Consider the following 12,193-nt stretch of genomic DNA (forward strand, 5'->3'; position numbering starts at 1 on the left):
AAATGAAAGCTGTGCGCTATTGCATCAATGTATATCACACAAGATATTTTGAAATAGTTACAGTGGGAACTGTTGAGGTCACATGATTCAGCTGGTGCCATCGCTAAAGCAGATACCAGTCTCGTTTACTTTTGCATGCACACGCGCTGTGGCAGATGTTGCTCAAATTCTGCAAATGCATTTTGTTTTCAATATAAAATGTTTTCTATAAACTTCTGTAAAAAATAAATTATTTCATGCTAACATTCTGTGTAAAGCAGATTTACTACAGTGTGCACAGACATGCCATGTAGCCCAGCGTGCATCAAAACTTTGACCTAATCCAGACTGAGTGTGGCGTCCATCCATGAACATCACACCTAACACCAGAGATTACTGAGAAGATATTAGTACCACCAAAAATATATGAGGTCCATATAGTTGACTATTCAGCCCACATATTTTTAGCATTCTGTGGCTGTTTTGCCAGATCACTGAATGAGAGAATGGAAAGGAAACGAAAATTGTGCAAAAATTAAAACTGCAAATTAGTGACAATATTATTCAAGAACACCTTTAATCATTAATAAACTCGCCGACAAAGTTCAATGGTGGTTGGGATTTTAATTTCCTAGCTCGAGGTTGTCACTTTCGGTTTTGCTTTTCTTGTCTGTACTTTTTTCTTACAATATGGCTTAACAAATCTTCGGTCTGTGACCAGTTTTCTCGATCGTAATACCTTCTAGATGTTGTGTGGGTGCAGGAGTCAACGCTGTTGCAGAGGTCGATTCCTGTAGGTTCTGACCCGGAGACAGGGGCGCTGTCAGTGTCCTCGACAACATGGTGTTGCGAGCTACCAGACGCACCACTTCCTGTCGACTTCTCGCTAGAATCTGTGCCTTGAACTTACGGCGCAGATACTCTGGATCTTCCTTCTTCATCTGTCGTTTAATTTCCGGCTGCATGGCCTTTTGCGAGAACCCGGAGTGGTAAAACATTGTCTCCAGCTTCCGCCTCCGGTTGGACATGCGCACTGGCGAGGGCTGCAGGGTGCGGAAGTGACGCACGCTGTAGCGGTCTTGCAGCACGTGCTGAAATGCCCGCATCTCCTTCAGACCCTGCTGCACGCGCTCCTGCACGCGAGCTGTCACGTGATCCGTCACGCGCTGGTGCCGCTCCAGCAAGCGAGCCACTTTGTCCAGGCGCAGTTGCTCCCCTTCGTTGGCTTTGCGCGCGCGCTCGCGTGTGGTGGCGCTGATCTTCAGCATCTCGTTGTACACCGTGCCGCGCCCCACCGGCGTGTTGTTCATGTCCCGCACCAGCTGGCGATTGGTCGCCTGTGGCATGACGTCACGATGGTGCTTACCTGGGAAAATGCAACATCATGCCTCGCAAACGTTAGTAAAGGTGGAAACAAGTTTTCGTTTGTTAGCTGTCGTAACAGTACATTATAGTAATTTGAGTAATTCACTCGGTTATCCGTCACTTGCACCACAACAATGTCCGCTAACGGTTCATCTACAAGGTGACTGTAGAAGAACTTGAGAGTTCAGTCGGCATTGGTAGCAGAACAGTCGTCCGCTCCGAAAAAGTTACATTGACTGGCAGATGTTTATCACACTAGGATCAATAATAAACGGAAAACTAGCTCAACAAGAAGGAAAAGATAAATGTTATTATGGATGAATATTGTTCACATATTCAAACTCACAGCCTTGTCTTGAAGGTTTGCTGGAAATCTGACCGCGTGCTCCTTCGTCGAAGGCTGAATGGAACTACTTTGCCTATTAATCTTAAGTGGGCGGCTAACCCCAGTTAGAAGATTGATTAATCTGTAAGCATTGGTACACTTGTTTGTTCGACTGATCGCCAGGACTAGGTCCTATTTGTGTTGAATGTTAACCCGTTATGTTTTGTTGCACTGTAAAACAGATAAGCAAAATAAAAACAAATGATACTTTTCAACGGATAAGTCATTGTTTCACTCATCGAAAATTAGCATAATTTAATTAAATAATTTTTTTAAAAAATTCCAAATTTGTGTTCATGTCATCATAATAAAAAGCATTTTAAATGAGACTTGTCCTTAGTTATCCAGAAAGACCATCGGTCTGACTTTTTTGTGCAAGTGGATTTAGTCTTTAGCACGAGTAAATGAACTCGGAACACTAACAGAAAAATGGTTAAACATGTTTGAGTTGTGCTGTGCGTTCGTTTTCCTTCACGAGAGACACGAGATTAACGGAACTGATTATCGGCGGCGTTGGAAGCAAGTCACGTGAACGTCACGTCGTAGACTCGCTGCTCGCGAGAACGTCAGGGACTTGATGAGGTCGCGCACTGATAAAATCACCTGCCAGGTGAATATTTGGGAGGGTGTAGGGGGCGATATCGTTTTCTTACACAGAAGCCTGTCCTTTACGACAACGAGCGCTCGTGCACGTACAGATATACACGCACGTACACATTTATATCTATATACACTAAAGCTGGTAAGGAACATATAAATGTAGTTACAACGAAATGTTCTGCGGTTTTGTTTTGTTTTTTTGTTTTTTTATTGATTGTAGTTAACGTTGAGCTCTGACAGCAAGCGCGCACACACACAATCTTGAGCAATAACTTGAGGTGAGAGGTCACCAAGTCGCGTGTACGAGAACTCTCGTTGTGTACAGGTACAGTCGACAACTCTGCAGTTTCGTATCAACGAAGGTCACAAAAAATAAAAAATACAGATTATGATTACTCTCGACTCCTGGGGTATATCTTGATATGAGTAAACAAGTTCCACTCTGGTATCAGATTATGAACTGCTCTAATGATGAATATCTCCAGGGTTGTCCATGGGACATATTTTCTATCCCATCCCATCCCATCCCATGGCAATTTATGCCTGTCCCATCCCATCCAATCCCATGGGACGTTTCCCATGGGATTCCCATGGTAATAACATTCCTATGGACAACACTGCACATTGCACACATGCTAACAAAGTCATGGCATAATGAAACTGGAATAAAAAAGTATTTTTCCTGTGATTAAAAAGTCTGACAATGCAAATTTCAGCGTAAATTTATTTTACAATATCAAGTATCGACTACCATGGGAAATACAAATGTGTGCTGTCCCATCCCATCCCATGGCACGTTTCCCATGGGATTCCCATTCCTATGGACAACACTGAATATCTCCATCTGTCCACGTGATAATGTACCCACACTCTTCACTGTCGCTACATACCCATTGACATGTCTATGTACCCGTGTTCGTGTCCGTATCTGTATCTATGGGTGCACTGACGTTTCATTGTCAGGGTATCCAGGAATATATCTCACTGCCAGGTGTCCTTGACAAGTGTTCATGTTGAAGTGTATCTTAATCGCGTCCCGACGGTTTAGAAAGTGAGTTTTAGTGACCCCATGTAATCAGATAGGTCAAGGGTTAATGTTCCAGTTTGTGCACACATCATCAATCACAAGGCCAGCACAGTAGAGTCAGAACGAGGTAACAAGTCATGTGATTAAACATGAAGAAAGAATGGACAGAAAGGAGAAATAAAGAAATGAATTTCTACAACTCGGGTTCCAGGATAAACAGAAAGAGAGAGAGAGAGACAAAAAAAAAAAAAAAAAACACCATTTTTTCATCGATCTGAGAGGCACTTATTATGGATTATAGCTTCATATTCAGTCTCATACAAAGGGTTTAATGAAGGAAGGAAGGCTAGATGGACAGTGAGCTTCTTAGTCTTTATTTTACAAGTTGTAGAGAGGTGCACTGCTGGCCACGAAGCAAACAATGTCCGTGACAGCGACGAGAGAGAACAACGAGGGACGACAATAAGATTATCAAACAGCAACTCATTGTATGCAAATTACTCCGCAAGTAAACAATAAACAATGTGTTTTGTCTTTTCATCTCTCGCCACACCCCCTCTCTCACTCTCTCACACACACATTCCATCCGGAACAGGATTAATTCACATTTAAACATATCATCGCCAGTTAAACCCACTTTGTACAAGCTTTAGAAGAAAGAAGAAAATAAGATGCTTTATAAATGTGTAGACAACATAGAAGAATGGACGGGATGTGAATTATGTGATATTAATTTTTTTGTCCTTCTGTATTCCCCCCATTGACATTAGAAACTATCACGAAGAGAAGGAATGAAAACTATATTCAGAGATGGTCAATCACTATATTATCTTGTTTAAAATCATGGGGAACGTGATTTAGCAAAAATAAGAGAATATCAATAAGAAAATAATTCTTAAGATATTGTCGTTGTGTTCAACCAAATAATACAACATATTCACGAAATCTCTTGATCACGCTGTACTTTCGTTTTTAACCCTTGAACGACTGCCTTCAGCTTCTGTCTGTAGGACAGTTTGATTATATCAGGTTGATAAAGATTATTATATAATATAGAGTATTACAGATTATTGTCAATCAAGACCAGACTACCGGTGAGGTGACATAGGGGTCAGCCATATCAGCGTCATTTCCACATGCCTTCCTGACGGTCACCTGGGTGAGATGTATTGGAGGTACTGATGGTCAGACAGCTGGGTGAGGTACTGATGTCCAGACAGCTGGGTGAGAGGTATTCACTGATGGCCAAACAGCTGCCTTGATGCCAAGCTTGGCTCTGTGTTGTCTACGCCGCTGACACCAGGAGACAGACCAGGACAATGGTGGCTGAAACACTACAACAGACATTCTCTGAGTGTTAATCGTCTGATAGAATGATGGTGGTTGAAGCTGTGATGCGGGTACCAAGCGTGTGTGTGTGTGTGCGCGCGCGCATGTTGTATCTTTTAAAATTCTGTTACTTCCCTTTTCTAAAGGAGTGCACATTCCTACAAAAATAAACACTGTTTATTTAAAGAATGCATAATATAACTATCTTAACATATCAGAAAGACATACAGAGTCAATAGAAAGTCGCTAATAGCGAAGGCACCTGCAGGGTGGGGAAGACAGGTAGTGTGTAGGAAGGATGACTAGGTGACATCTAGAAGCAATGCCATGAAAACTGATGTCGAAAGGTGATGACAGTGCGAGTGACATCGACAAGAGAAGCCATGACAAGTGACAAGTGATGGTAGAACTGATGACATTGAGAACTGATGATAGTACAAGTGGCATAGAGAAGTATTATCAGGACAAGTGGCATTAAGAAATAATTCTAGTACAAGTGTTATCTACAAGAGGAGGCAGGTCAAGTAACAAGTGAGAACTGCTGATAGTACAAGGGACATCGAGAAGCAACAGCATGACAAGCGACAACTGATGATGGCATGTGTCATCTACTACAACACCAAACGACAAACAGAATTATGCAGATGTTTGATGCCTTGTAGTGAGCCGAAGACAGACAAACAAACAGACAAACAGACAGACAGACCTGCAAAATTATAATCTGCAATTATTATCCAGTATTTTGGATGTTGTCTTCTGGACTTTCATCCCTGTGTCTCTTTGCGATGTCATTAAAAATTTCTGCATTTCTATTTCATTCTCACTTCTGTTGCTGTATTCTCTGTTCTTGTATCTCTCTCTCTCTTTCTCAGGTTGTTCAAAATGTCATTTTCTGATGTCTTCAGACCATCATGACTTGTAGTTCAAATGCTTGTCAACCTGTCACATGTAAACTCCATGTTCACTCGCTCACCTCAGTTTGTTTGAAGAGGCTGGAGTTGTGACTGATGGCGTTTGCCGGTGGATGAGGAGGTTGCATTTCTAGCTGATGATGTAGCACCGGTGGTCTCTCCCTGAAAAACATATTAATTTCCAAAGCAATCTTTCCTTCAGAACAATTCACGTGTATAGGAGATGAGACTCTGTATAATTTCATCAAATCAACTCATTTTTTATGTTATAAATGTCAAACCGAAAGTTTTGCTTTCCTTTAAACCAAAGGTGCTACTAAATATTTCATTTTTCAATTCGAGGTCAGACCTGTGTGATGCTATGACTGCGTGAGGACGGCGAAGATTTAGATGTTTGTCCTGTCTGCGTTGAAGCAGTAGAATTAGATGTTTGTCCTGTTTGTGATGGAACAACAGAAGAAGATGTTTGTCCTGTCTGTGATGGAACAACAGAAGAAGATGTTTCTCCTGTCTGTGATGGAGGAGTGGGATAAGACGATTGCGCTGTCGTGATGGAGGAGATGTTAGTTGCGAAGCCATCTTGGGAGATACTGTTGTCCGTTGTAGCATCGCTACTGAGCACCCCAACGATGCTCCATGCACCCAGAGAAGCGGCAAAGCAGACAAACAGACGCATTCTTAGATTCTTCTGTTGGTCGTTCCAAATAGAAACTAAGGTCGAGTCTATAAGCTGGTTCGGATCCACTCCAGGGTCTGCGCCTTCTTTTAAATAGACGGTTACTTGCCGCCCCTTTATGCTAATTATCTCCCTTTGTCTTCATAGGCGTATCCACAAATTATCTCCCTTTGTCTTCATAGGCGTATCCGCAGATGTCAACAGTCAGCCAAAGCGTCATTACACTATCGAACTGCCCCGAGTTGGCCTCTGGTATAAATAAAATGTTATCTTATCTCAATGTGTTAGCTGGATGACCAAAATCTTTTAAGTTAATTAAACTGTGAACAGTTTAGAATATCATCAATAAAGGGGATAAAATATTAGCGGTTTTGTTGATTTCTACGTGTTTGATCACGTGACACTGTCTGAGAGCCTCTTTCAAGACACCCTTGAGTGAGACCGGCGCCAGGATGGAGAGAAGAAAGGATATACAATAATGTTTATGGAGTGGACTAACCACAGTTTACTTCACTGCCAGTGCAGATTAAGACAATGAATGAATGTTTTTCAGTCTCTTGCTCTCCTATCTTTGTTTACTTTTATCTACGTACATTTATGTATGCGTGAACTGTTGATTGTGTATAGTTGAGATTTCTCCATACCCCTCATTGAGTGAATGAATAAAATACAATGTCAAAAATGTCTTAGTAAACAGCAGACTGCATGCTGGGAAGTGTCCTAGTCATCTCATCACAAACCTTCAAAGAGGACAGAGCGTTTCAAAAGTAGCGTGTCGGTTAAGTTCGAGTCTTGATGTGATCATGAACTTGTGTTACTGGACTGCTGACAGACGATTTTTTCCCAGTTAACTACTAAAACGAGGCATGTTACTACAAAGCTTCCGGTTTATTCACATTCTTTGTTTAGGCTCGCCGAGACTAACAGCGGAGAACTTCGCAAGAGGCTAAGCATTGGTCTCGGCAGACAGACAGCAGTCCACCTTGTACACATCCATGGTGCGAACCCTCTCCCGAACAGGTTTCCTTTTGTTTTTCTGTGGCAACCTACATCTTCTGTCCGCCCATAGGGCCCGAGCCACGTGGCACATTCGTTGTGCTTCTGAGGACACTTCGGGTCACGACCCCACCCGCCAAACTGGTTGTTTTTGTTTGAATACACGGGTTAGAGGTCAAGATCTTGCAAGACAATGCGAGTGTTCCGGCTATTTGTGGCAACAACAGAAGCTTGATACATTCTTTGTGCATCTTATCATTGCATTTGTTAGCCTGCTCGTGCGCGCCTGTGTATCTCTGTGTGTATATATCAGTGTGTGCGTGTGTAGCCCAGTATAAAGTCATTGATACCACAACTCCTCCCTACACCCTATGAAACACCAAGCATCTGAAATACCAGAGATTCGCGGTACTTTGTGCTGTAGACTGAACAATTATCAGGAATGAAAGAATTTATATTGTACTGAAAAATTTCTTCCCAAAAACTGATATTGCAGGAGTTTATGTTACTAAGCAATCGATGGACTGAGTGAAAGATGAATTTGAGGAAATAAAAGATGGAGATAAAAAAAAAAAGAACAGGAATGGGGAAGCAGTCACATTTTTATTTTACATGAGCAATAACGGAGAGGCTTGCATAATCAGGTCTCATGTTCATTATGTATCAACAATTACACAATGGATTATAAATTTTTATTTCATCTACTACAGTATTAACTGCAATCATCATCCTCTTCATCATGCCTTCTCTTTTTGTAACATGACTTGAAACACACCTTTGGACAGAAAATCATCATCAATGATCAATGATCAATCATCAATCATCATCATCATCATCTGCTTCTTTCTTCTCCTCTTGTGACAGAATTTGCAATACACTTTAGAACAAACAACACTAATCTCATTCCTGTCGAGGGGCGAGTATTTGTATTTTTATATTTCAGGCTTTGAGTAGAGGTTCGTCGTCTCTGGGCTGCTGGAAGTACTCGGCCTCCGGAAAGTCGTGGTGGACTAGCAGTGGGCACCGACCGGCAACTACCTTGTCACGTGACCCACGCCCAGTCTTCCGACTCCTGCGGACCAGCAAGGCTGTCAGCACCATTAGCAGCACCACCACCCCCACAACGGCCGTCACTCTGAGAAAAACAAACAACAAAAACTCTCAAGTCCTGACTGCTGCTTGTTTAGCAAGGGGGCGTAACCATTAGTCATGGCTGCGCATGACCCTGGCACCATGAATATTTACAGATTTACACAAACTCCATTTTATATTTATAATTGTATAATTTAAGGCGAAGCTTGACTACTGATATCTTGGCAGTGTCTGCTGCTCACGGCCGATTAGTTAAGATGGTGACCTTAAACTAATGAGAGGATATTTAGCAATAACTTAGTGGTTGTGGGAAATTATCTCCCGTGAACACAAAACACTGATTCTTTTATGTCTTTCTCGGGCAAGTCTTTTCATTCCACTTAATGACAGTATGACAATCGTTAAGAGATGCTTACAAGATACAGAACAGCAGGTCTATGACGATCTCGAAACTGTCAGGGCCCTTTGTCGCACCCGTTAGTGGTGGAGGAAAAGTGAATGGGGTGGCGGTTGTGATGGGACCTCCCTTTGGACATGCGTAGCGACTGCGGAGGGTGAAGTACTGCAACAGACATGAGACATCTCTACAGGTGTGCACTCACGCACACGCACGTTCTCTCTCTCTCTCTATTACACAAACATACACACACACACAAACATGCACGCGCGCGCACACACACACACACACTTACATACACGCCGATGGGATTCTCTCCGTCCATAGTGAGCATCCCTTCTACGTCCTGGTCGCAGTGCAGTTGTATGTAACTGGTCCTGAGGGACAGAAGGCCGTTACATCACATTAAACGTTACATTACACACCCCACACCTGTGAGGGACTGCGAGCTGTGGCCACATTTGTCACGTGATGAAGCTCTGCCAATACAATTCTTCCTAAAATTACCTCTTCTAGGTGGTATTTGCTAATCCTCATTATACTCCACCTAGCGGACTCAGACAAGAGAATTAATTACTCTAGGTAATGCAGGCTGATTAGTTAATGACTCACAGATATACACAAGGTTAGGTGTAGACACGATGAGATCCCACCCTCCCCATACTGTCCCCTAAACACTGTGAACCACATGTTTATAGTCCCTGCGACCTCTAGGCTTCGAATTCTTTATTTACATTTTACTTTTACCAAAAGGATTTTTAGAAGATGAGGCTTGCTTCAAACATGCTATATGCAGTTATTGAGGGATCATCAAAGAGGGTGGGTTCCTCCCCATCTCTACCCAGGCTCAGAAAAGGGAGACAAGTGTATATTGGCTCAACTGACCTGTTGGCAACGTACGGGGTCCCCTCGCCGGTGTACTTGATCATAAACCCTCGGCTAGAAGTGATCTGGAAGTCAGCAGTGCTCTGCTGGCCTAGCGAGTAGTACAGTTGAGACGAGGAGATTTTCTGACACACCTATTGCACACACAACACAAACATGAATATAATGAAATACACGTTAGTCTATGAAACACGGACTCGAACATGTTACCACAACTTTTCAAAATGTCACTGATTTCTCACGGGACTGGGACTCCCCCCAAACCCAATATACCCACACCCAAAATGTCTGGAGGCCGCTCGACTTGTTGCACCGGGAAACGTACCTCCACTACAGAATAAAAGGAAAGAAGAAAGAAAGGATAAGAAGAATCTCGCTATCCGGCACAATCTGTCTCCCTCACCCGATATGGTAGGAGTCACGTGACTTCGTTACGAGAATGGATAGAAGAGAAGATAGCAGTGGACAAAGAACACAACAGCATAGATACACAACAACAAACACAAACATCCACTGCCTCACCTTAACCTACAACCTATATCAACAATCTAACATCTTTCTGTAGAAGCTGTTCCTCCCTCGCGCTACATCTTTGTGAAGTGTGTAGGTAAACAGAGAACGAGTGACATGTTTCCTCCGCTTTTACCTACCCTGCGCTGGCTTATGGGATGTGTACAAATCAACCCATCGGTGAGTAGCCATGGGTCAACCCTGATATGGTTAGAACCCTCATCTTGTGATACATTTGTCAAAGACATGATCAACTATTCCTTTTATTAGCTGATTTGTTACCATTCCTTGACTGTTTGATTGACTACATCGTTGATTGTCTAATTGATTACATCGTTGATTGGTTGATTGATTACATCCTTGACTGGTTGATTGACTACATGGCTGAGATGCTGTACGAGTTACAAGCCTATAAGCCCCTGTTGAGCTCCAGGACCAGAACTGACAGTCGCAGACCTACCGCTACGCCCTGGCAGTCTCCCTCACTGAAGGCTGTGCACGGATTCCACGAGTACAGGTAGAGACCAGTGTCGTCTGCAATGTCAAGGTACCTGCAACAGGACAGGAGCCATCATGCGGTGGAAAAAACATTAATGTGAAAAATCTTCTTTTTTGTTTACAAAATTAGTAGTTTGAAAGGAAACATCGCATTGCTGTCAAGTAGGAGGTCAACCGCAGATTCACACCTTAAGGACATGGAACAGCTGTTAAGAAGTGAGAACAAGTCGCCTGTCCCCATGTTGCCCCTAGACTTTATAACTACGGCCTCAGGTGAGATGTGGTTTTCATAGTCTGCTATTTTCTCCTCATCGCGTTGTCATCGCTCCTGTCATTTACCACACTATTTGACAAATAGGTAGATAATTAATTCCATGTACACGTAGTCACCTGGGAGTGCCGTTGTTGAAGGCCAGAGGCGACAGGTCCACCTCACTCCCATCGTCCGTCTGGCACGTGCATGACGAAGTCTTTCGACAGCCCTCGACATCACGGACTGCCCCACCACCTTCGGCCTTCACCTCCAAAAGCAGGATGGCACAGGTAGACAGCAGGAGCAGACGCCAGGCTACACAGTGCCAGGAAATCACTGACATGTCAGCAGTAGCTTACAACATAGTGGAGAAGCTACTCCACCAGCATCAGCACAATCACTCAATAATGTCAATCTACCTCTTCCATCATCATCATCATCATCCAGCCTTGTGTAAAGGTCATCTATGACCAGTAGCCTCTGTAGACATGCTAAACACGCTCTTGAGGGGCAGTAGAACATTCTGCTCCTTTCTACCTCGCAGTCTACAGTGGAAAACCACGAACTTGTATTACTGGACTTCTGGCAGACGACTTTTTTGCAGTTAACTACTAAAACGAAGCATTAGACGACAAAGCTTCCGGTTCATTCCCAGTCTTTGTTACGGCTCGCCGAGACTAACAGCTGAGAACTTCGCAAGAGGCTAAGGTAAGAGTGAGCAGCTGTTCAGTTTTGACCAACATTAAGTTACTTTTTTAGCAGACAACAAATGAAGAGGATTATAAAGGATGGTGTCAATAGTCGGTATTAAAGGAAAAATTCTTGACAGTTACTGATAGAATATGAAACTTGAGATTCGTTACATATTAAGTTATTTACACTAAAGCTGTGATAAAACTATTTTGGGCGCCCTTCCCTCCCCAGGACAATCGCACTGTGTGATGCAGGCTTTATGACTAAATAGATGATGACACGAGTTCTTCTGCCACTGTCTTCAAACAGCAATGCTATTACAAGGTTAATTGTGGGCTTTCTGATGTTTTTATGGCATTCAGACAAGTACAAACTTACCTGTACTCCCAGTCATTGTGGTTATGTCTGCTGTGTCTGCTATCTGCACTGATAAATTACTGCTGCTGGCCACTGATTATCATCGAGTGTAATGAAATCGTGTTGCGCTGAGGTGGTGATAACAAGTTCTCTTTCTACCTGAGGCCTTGAAAACAGGCAAGGTCAAGATCTTACAAATGTTGAGTGGGGTGAGATGCATTACTTTCCTTTTTTGTTAGA

At 42.9% G+C, this 12,193-nt stretch overlaps 3 protein-coding genes across 3 annotated transcripts; all 3 read right to left on the bottom strand.

The window, feature by feature from the left end:
- Positions 1 to 8: 8 nt before the first annotated feature.
- LOC112563742 lies at positions 9 to 1,848 on the bottom strand. Its single transcript, XM_025238023.1, has 3 exons — positions 1,691 to 1,848; positions 719 to 1,345; positions 9 to 169 (listed from the first exon to the last, which is right to left on the bottom strand). The coding sequence occupies exons 2-3, from the start codon at positions 1,323 to 1,325 to the stop codon at positions 126 to 128; spliced, it is 651 nt and encodes a 216-aa protein (XP_025093808.1). The 5' UTR covers positions 1,326 to 1,345; positions 1,691 to 1,848; the 3' UTR covers positions 9 to 125.
- A 1,861-nt stretch (positions 1,849 to 3,709) lies between these two features.
- On the bottom strand, positions 3,710 to 6,375 carry LOC112565187. Its single transcript, XM_025240518.1, has 3 exons — positions 5,946 to 6,375; positions 5,659 to 5,758; positions 3,710 to 4,690 (listed from the first exon to the last, which is right to left on the bottom strand). Exons 1-3 carry the CDS (start codon positions 6,203 to 6,205, stop codon positions 4,592 to 4,594), a joined length of 459 nt encoding a protein of 152 aa, XP_025096303.1. The 5' UTR covers positions 6,206 to 6,375; the 3' UTR covers positions 3,710 to 4,591.
- Positions 6,376 to 7,852: 1,477 nt separating this feature from the next.
- On the bottom strand, positions 7,853 to 12,125 carry LOC112565259. Its single transcript, XM_025240621.1, has 7 exons — positions 11,975 to 12,125; positions 11,041 to 11,218; positions 10,613 to 10,703; positions 9,643 to 9,776; positions 9,053 to 9,134; positions 8,777 to 8,922; positions 7,853 to 8,403 (listed from the first exon to the last, which is right to left on the bottom strand). The coding sequence occupies exons 1-7, from the start codon at positions 11,988 to 11,990 to the stop codon at positions 8,208 to 8,210; spliced, it is 843 nt and encodes a 280-aa protein (XP_025096406.1). The 5' UTR covers positions 11,991 to 12,125; the 3' UTR covers positions 7,853 to 8,207.
- Between the last annotated feature and the right edge of the window lie 68 nt (positions 12,126 to 12,193).

The sequence above is a fragment of the Pomacea canaliculata genome, linkage group LG5, assembly GCF_003073045.1.
Source record: "Pomacea canaliculata isolate SZHN2017 linkage group LG5, ASM307304v1, whole genome shotgun sequence".
NCBI lineage: Eukaryota > Metazoa > Mollusca > Gastropoda > Architaenioglossa > Ampullariidae > Pomacea > Pomacea canaliculata.

Excerpts from the sequence above, each read along its gene's own strand:
- LOC112565187 (XM_025240518.1), bottom strand. The coding sequence starts at position 6,205 with ATGCTACAACGGACAACAGTATCTCCCAAGATGGCTTCGCAACTAACA. Across the intron at positions 5,759-5,945 it reads GCAGTCATAGCATCACACAG|GGAGAGACCACCGGTGCTAC; the intron begins GTCTGACCTCGA and ends TATGTTTTTCAG. Across the intron at positions 4,691-5,658 it reads GCCTCTTCAAACAAACTGAG|TGTTTCAGCCACCATTGTCC; the intron begins GTGAGCGAGTGA and ends TGTCTGTTGTAG.
- LOC112565259 (XM_025240621.1), bottom strand. Across the intron at positions 9,777-10,612 it reads GAGACTGCCAGGGCGTAGCG|GTGTGTCAGAAAATCTCCTC; the intron begins GTAGGTCTGCGA and ends TGTGTGCAATAG. Across the intron at positions 9,135-9,642 it reads ACCCCGTACGTTGCCAACAG|GACCAGTTACATACAACTGC; the intron begins GTCAGTTGAGCC and ends TCTGTCCCTCAG.
- LOC112563742 (XM_025238023.1), bottom strand. The coding sequence starts at position 1,325 with ATGCCACAGGCGACCAATCGCCAGCTGGTGCGGGACATGAACAACACG. Across the intron at positions 170-718 it reads ACCCACACAACATCTAGAAG|AATTTGAGCAACATCTGCCA; the intron begins GTATTACGATCG and ends ATGCATTTGCAG.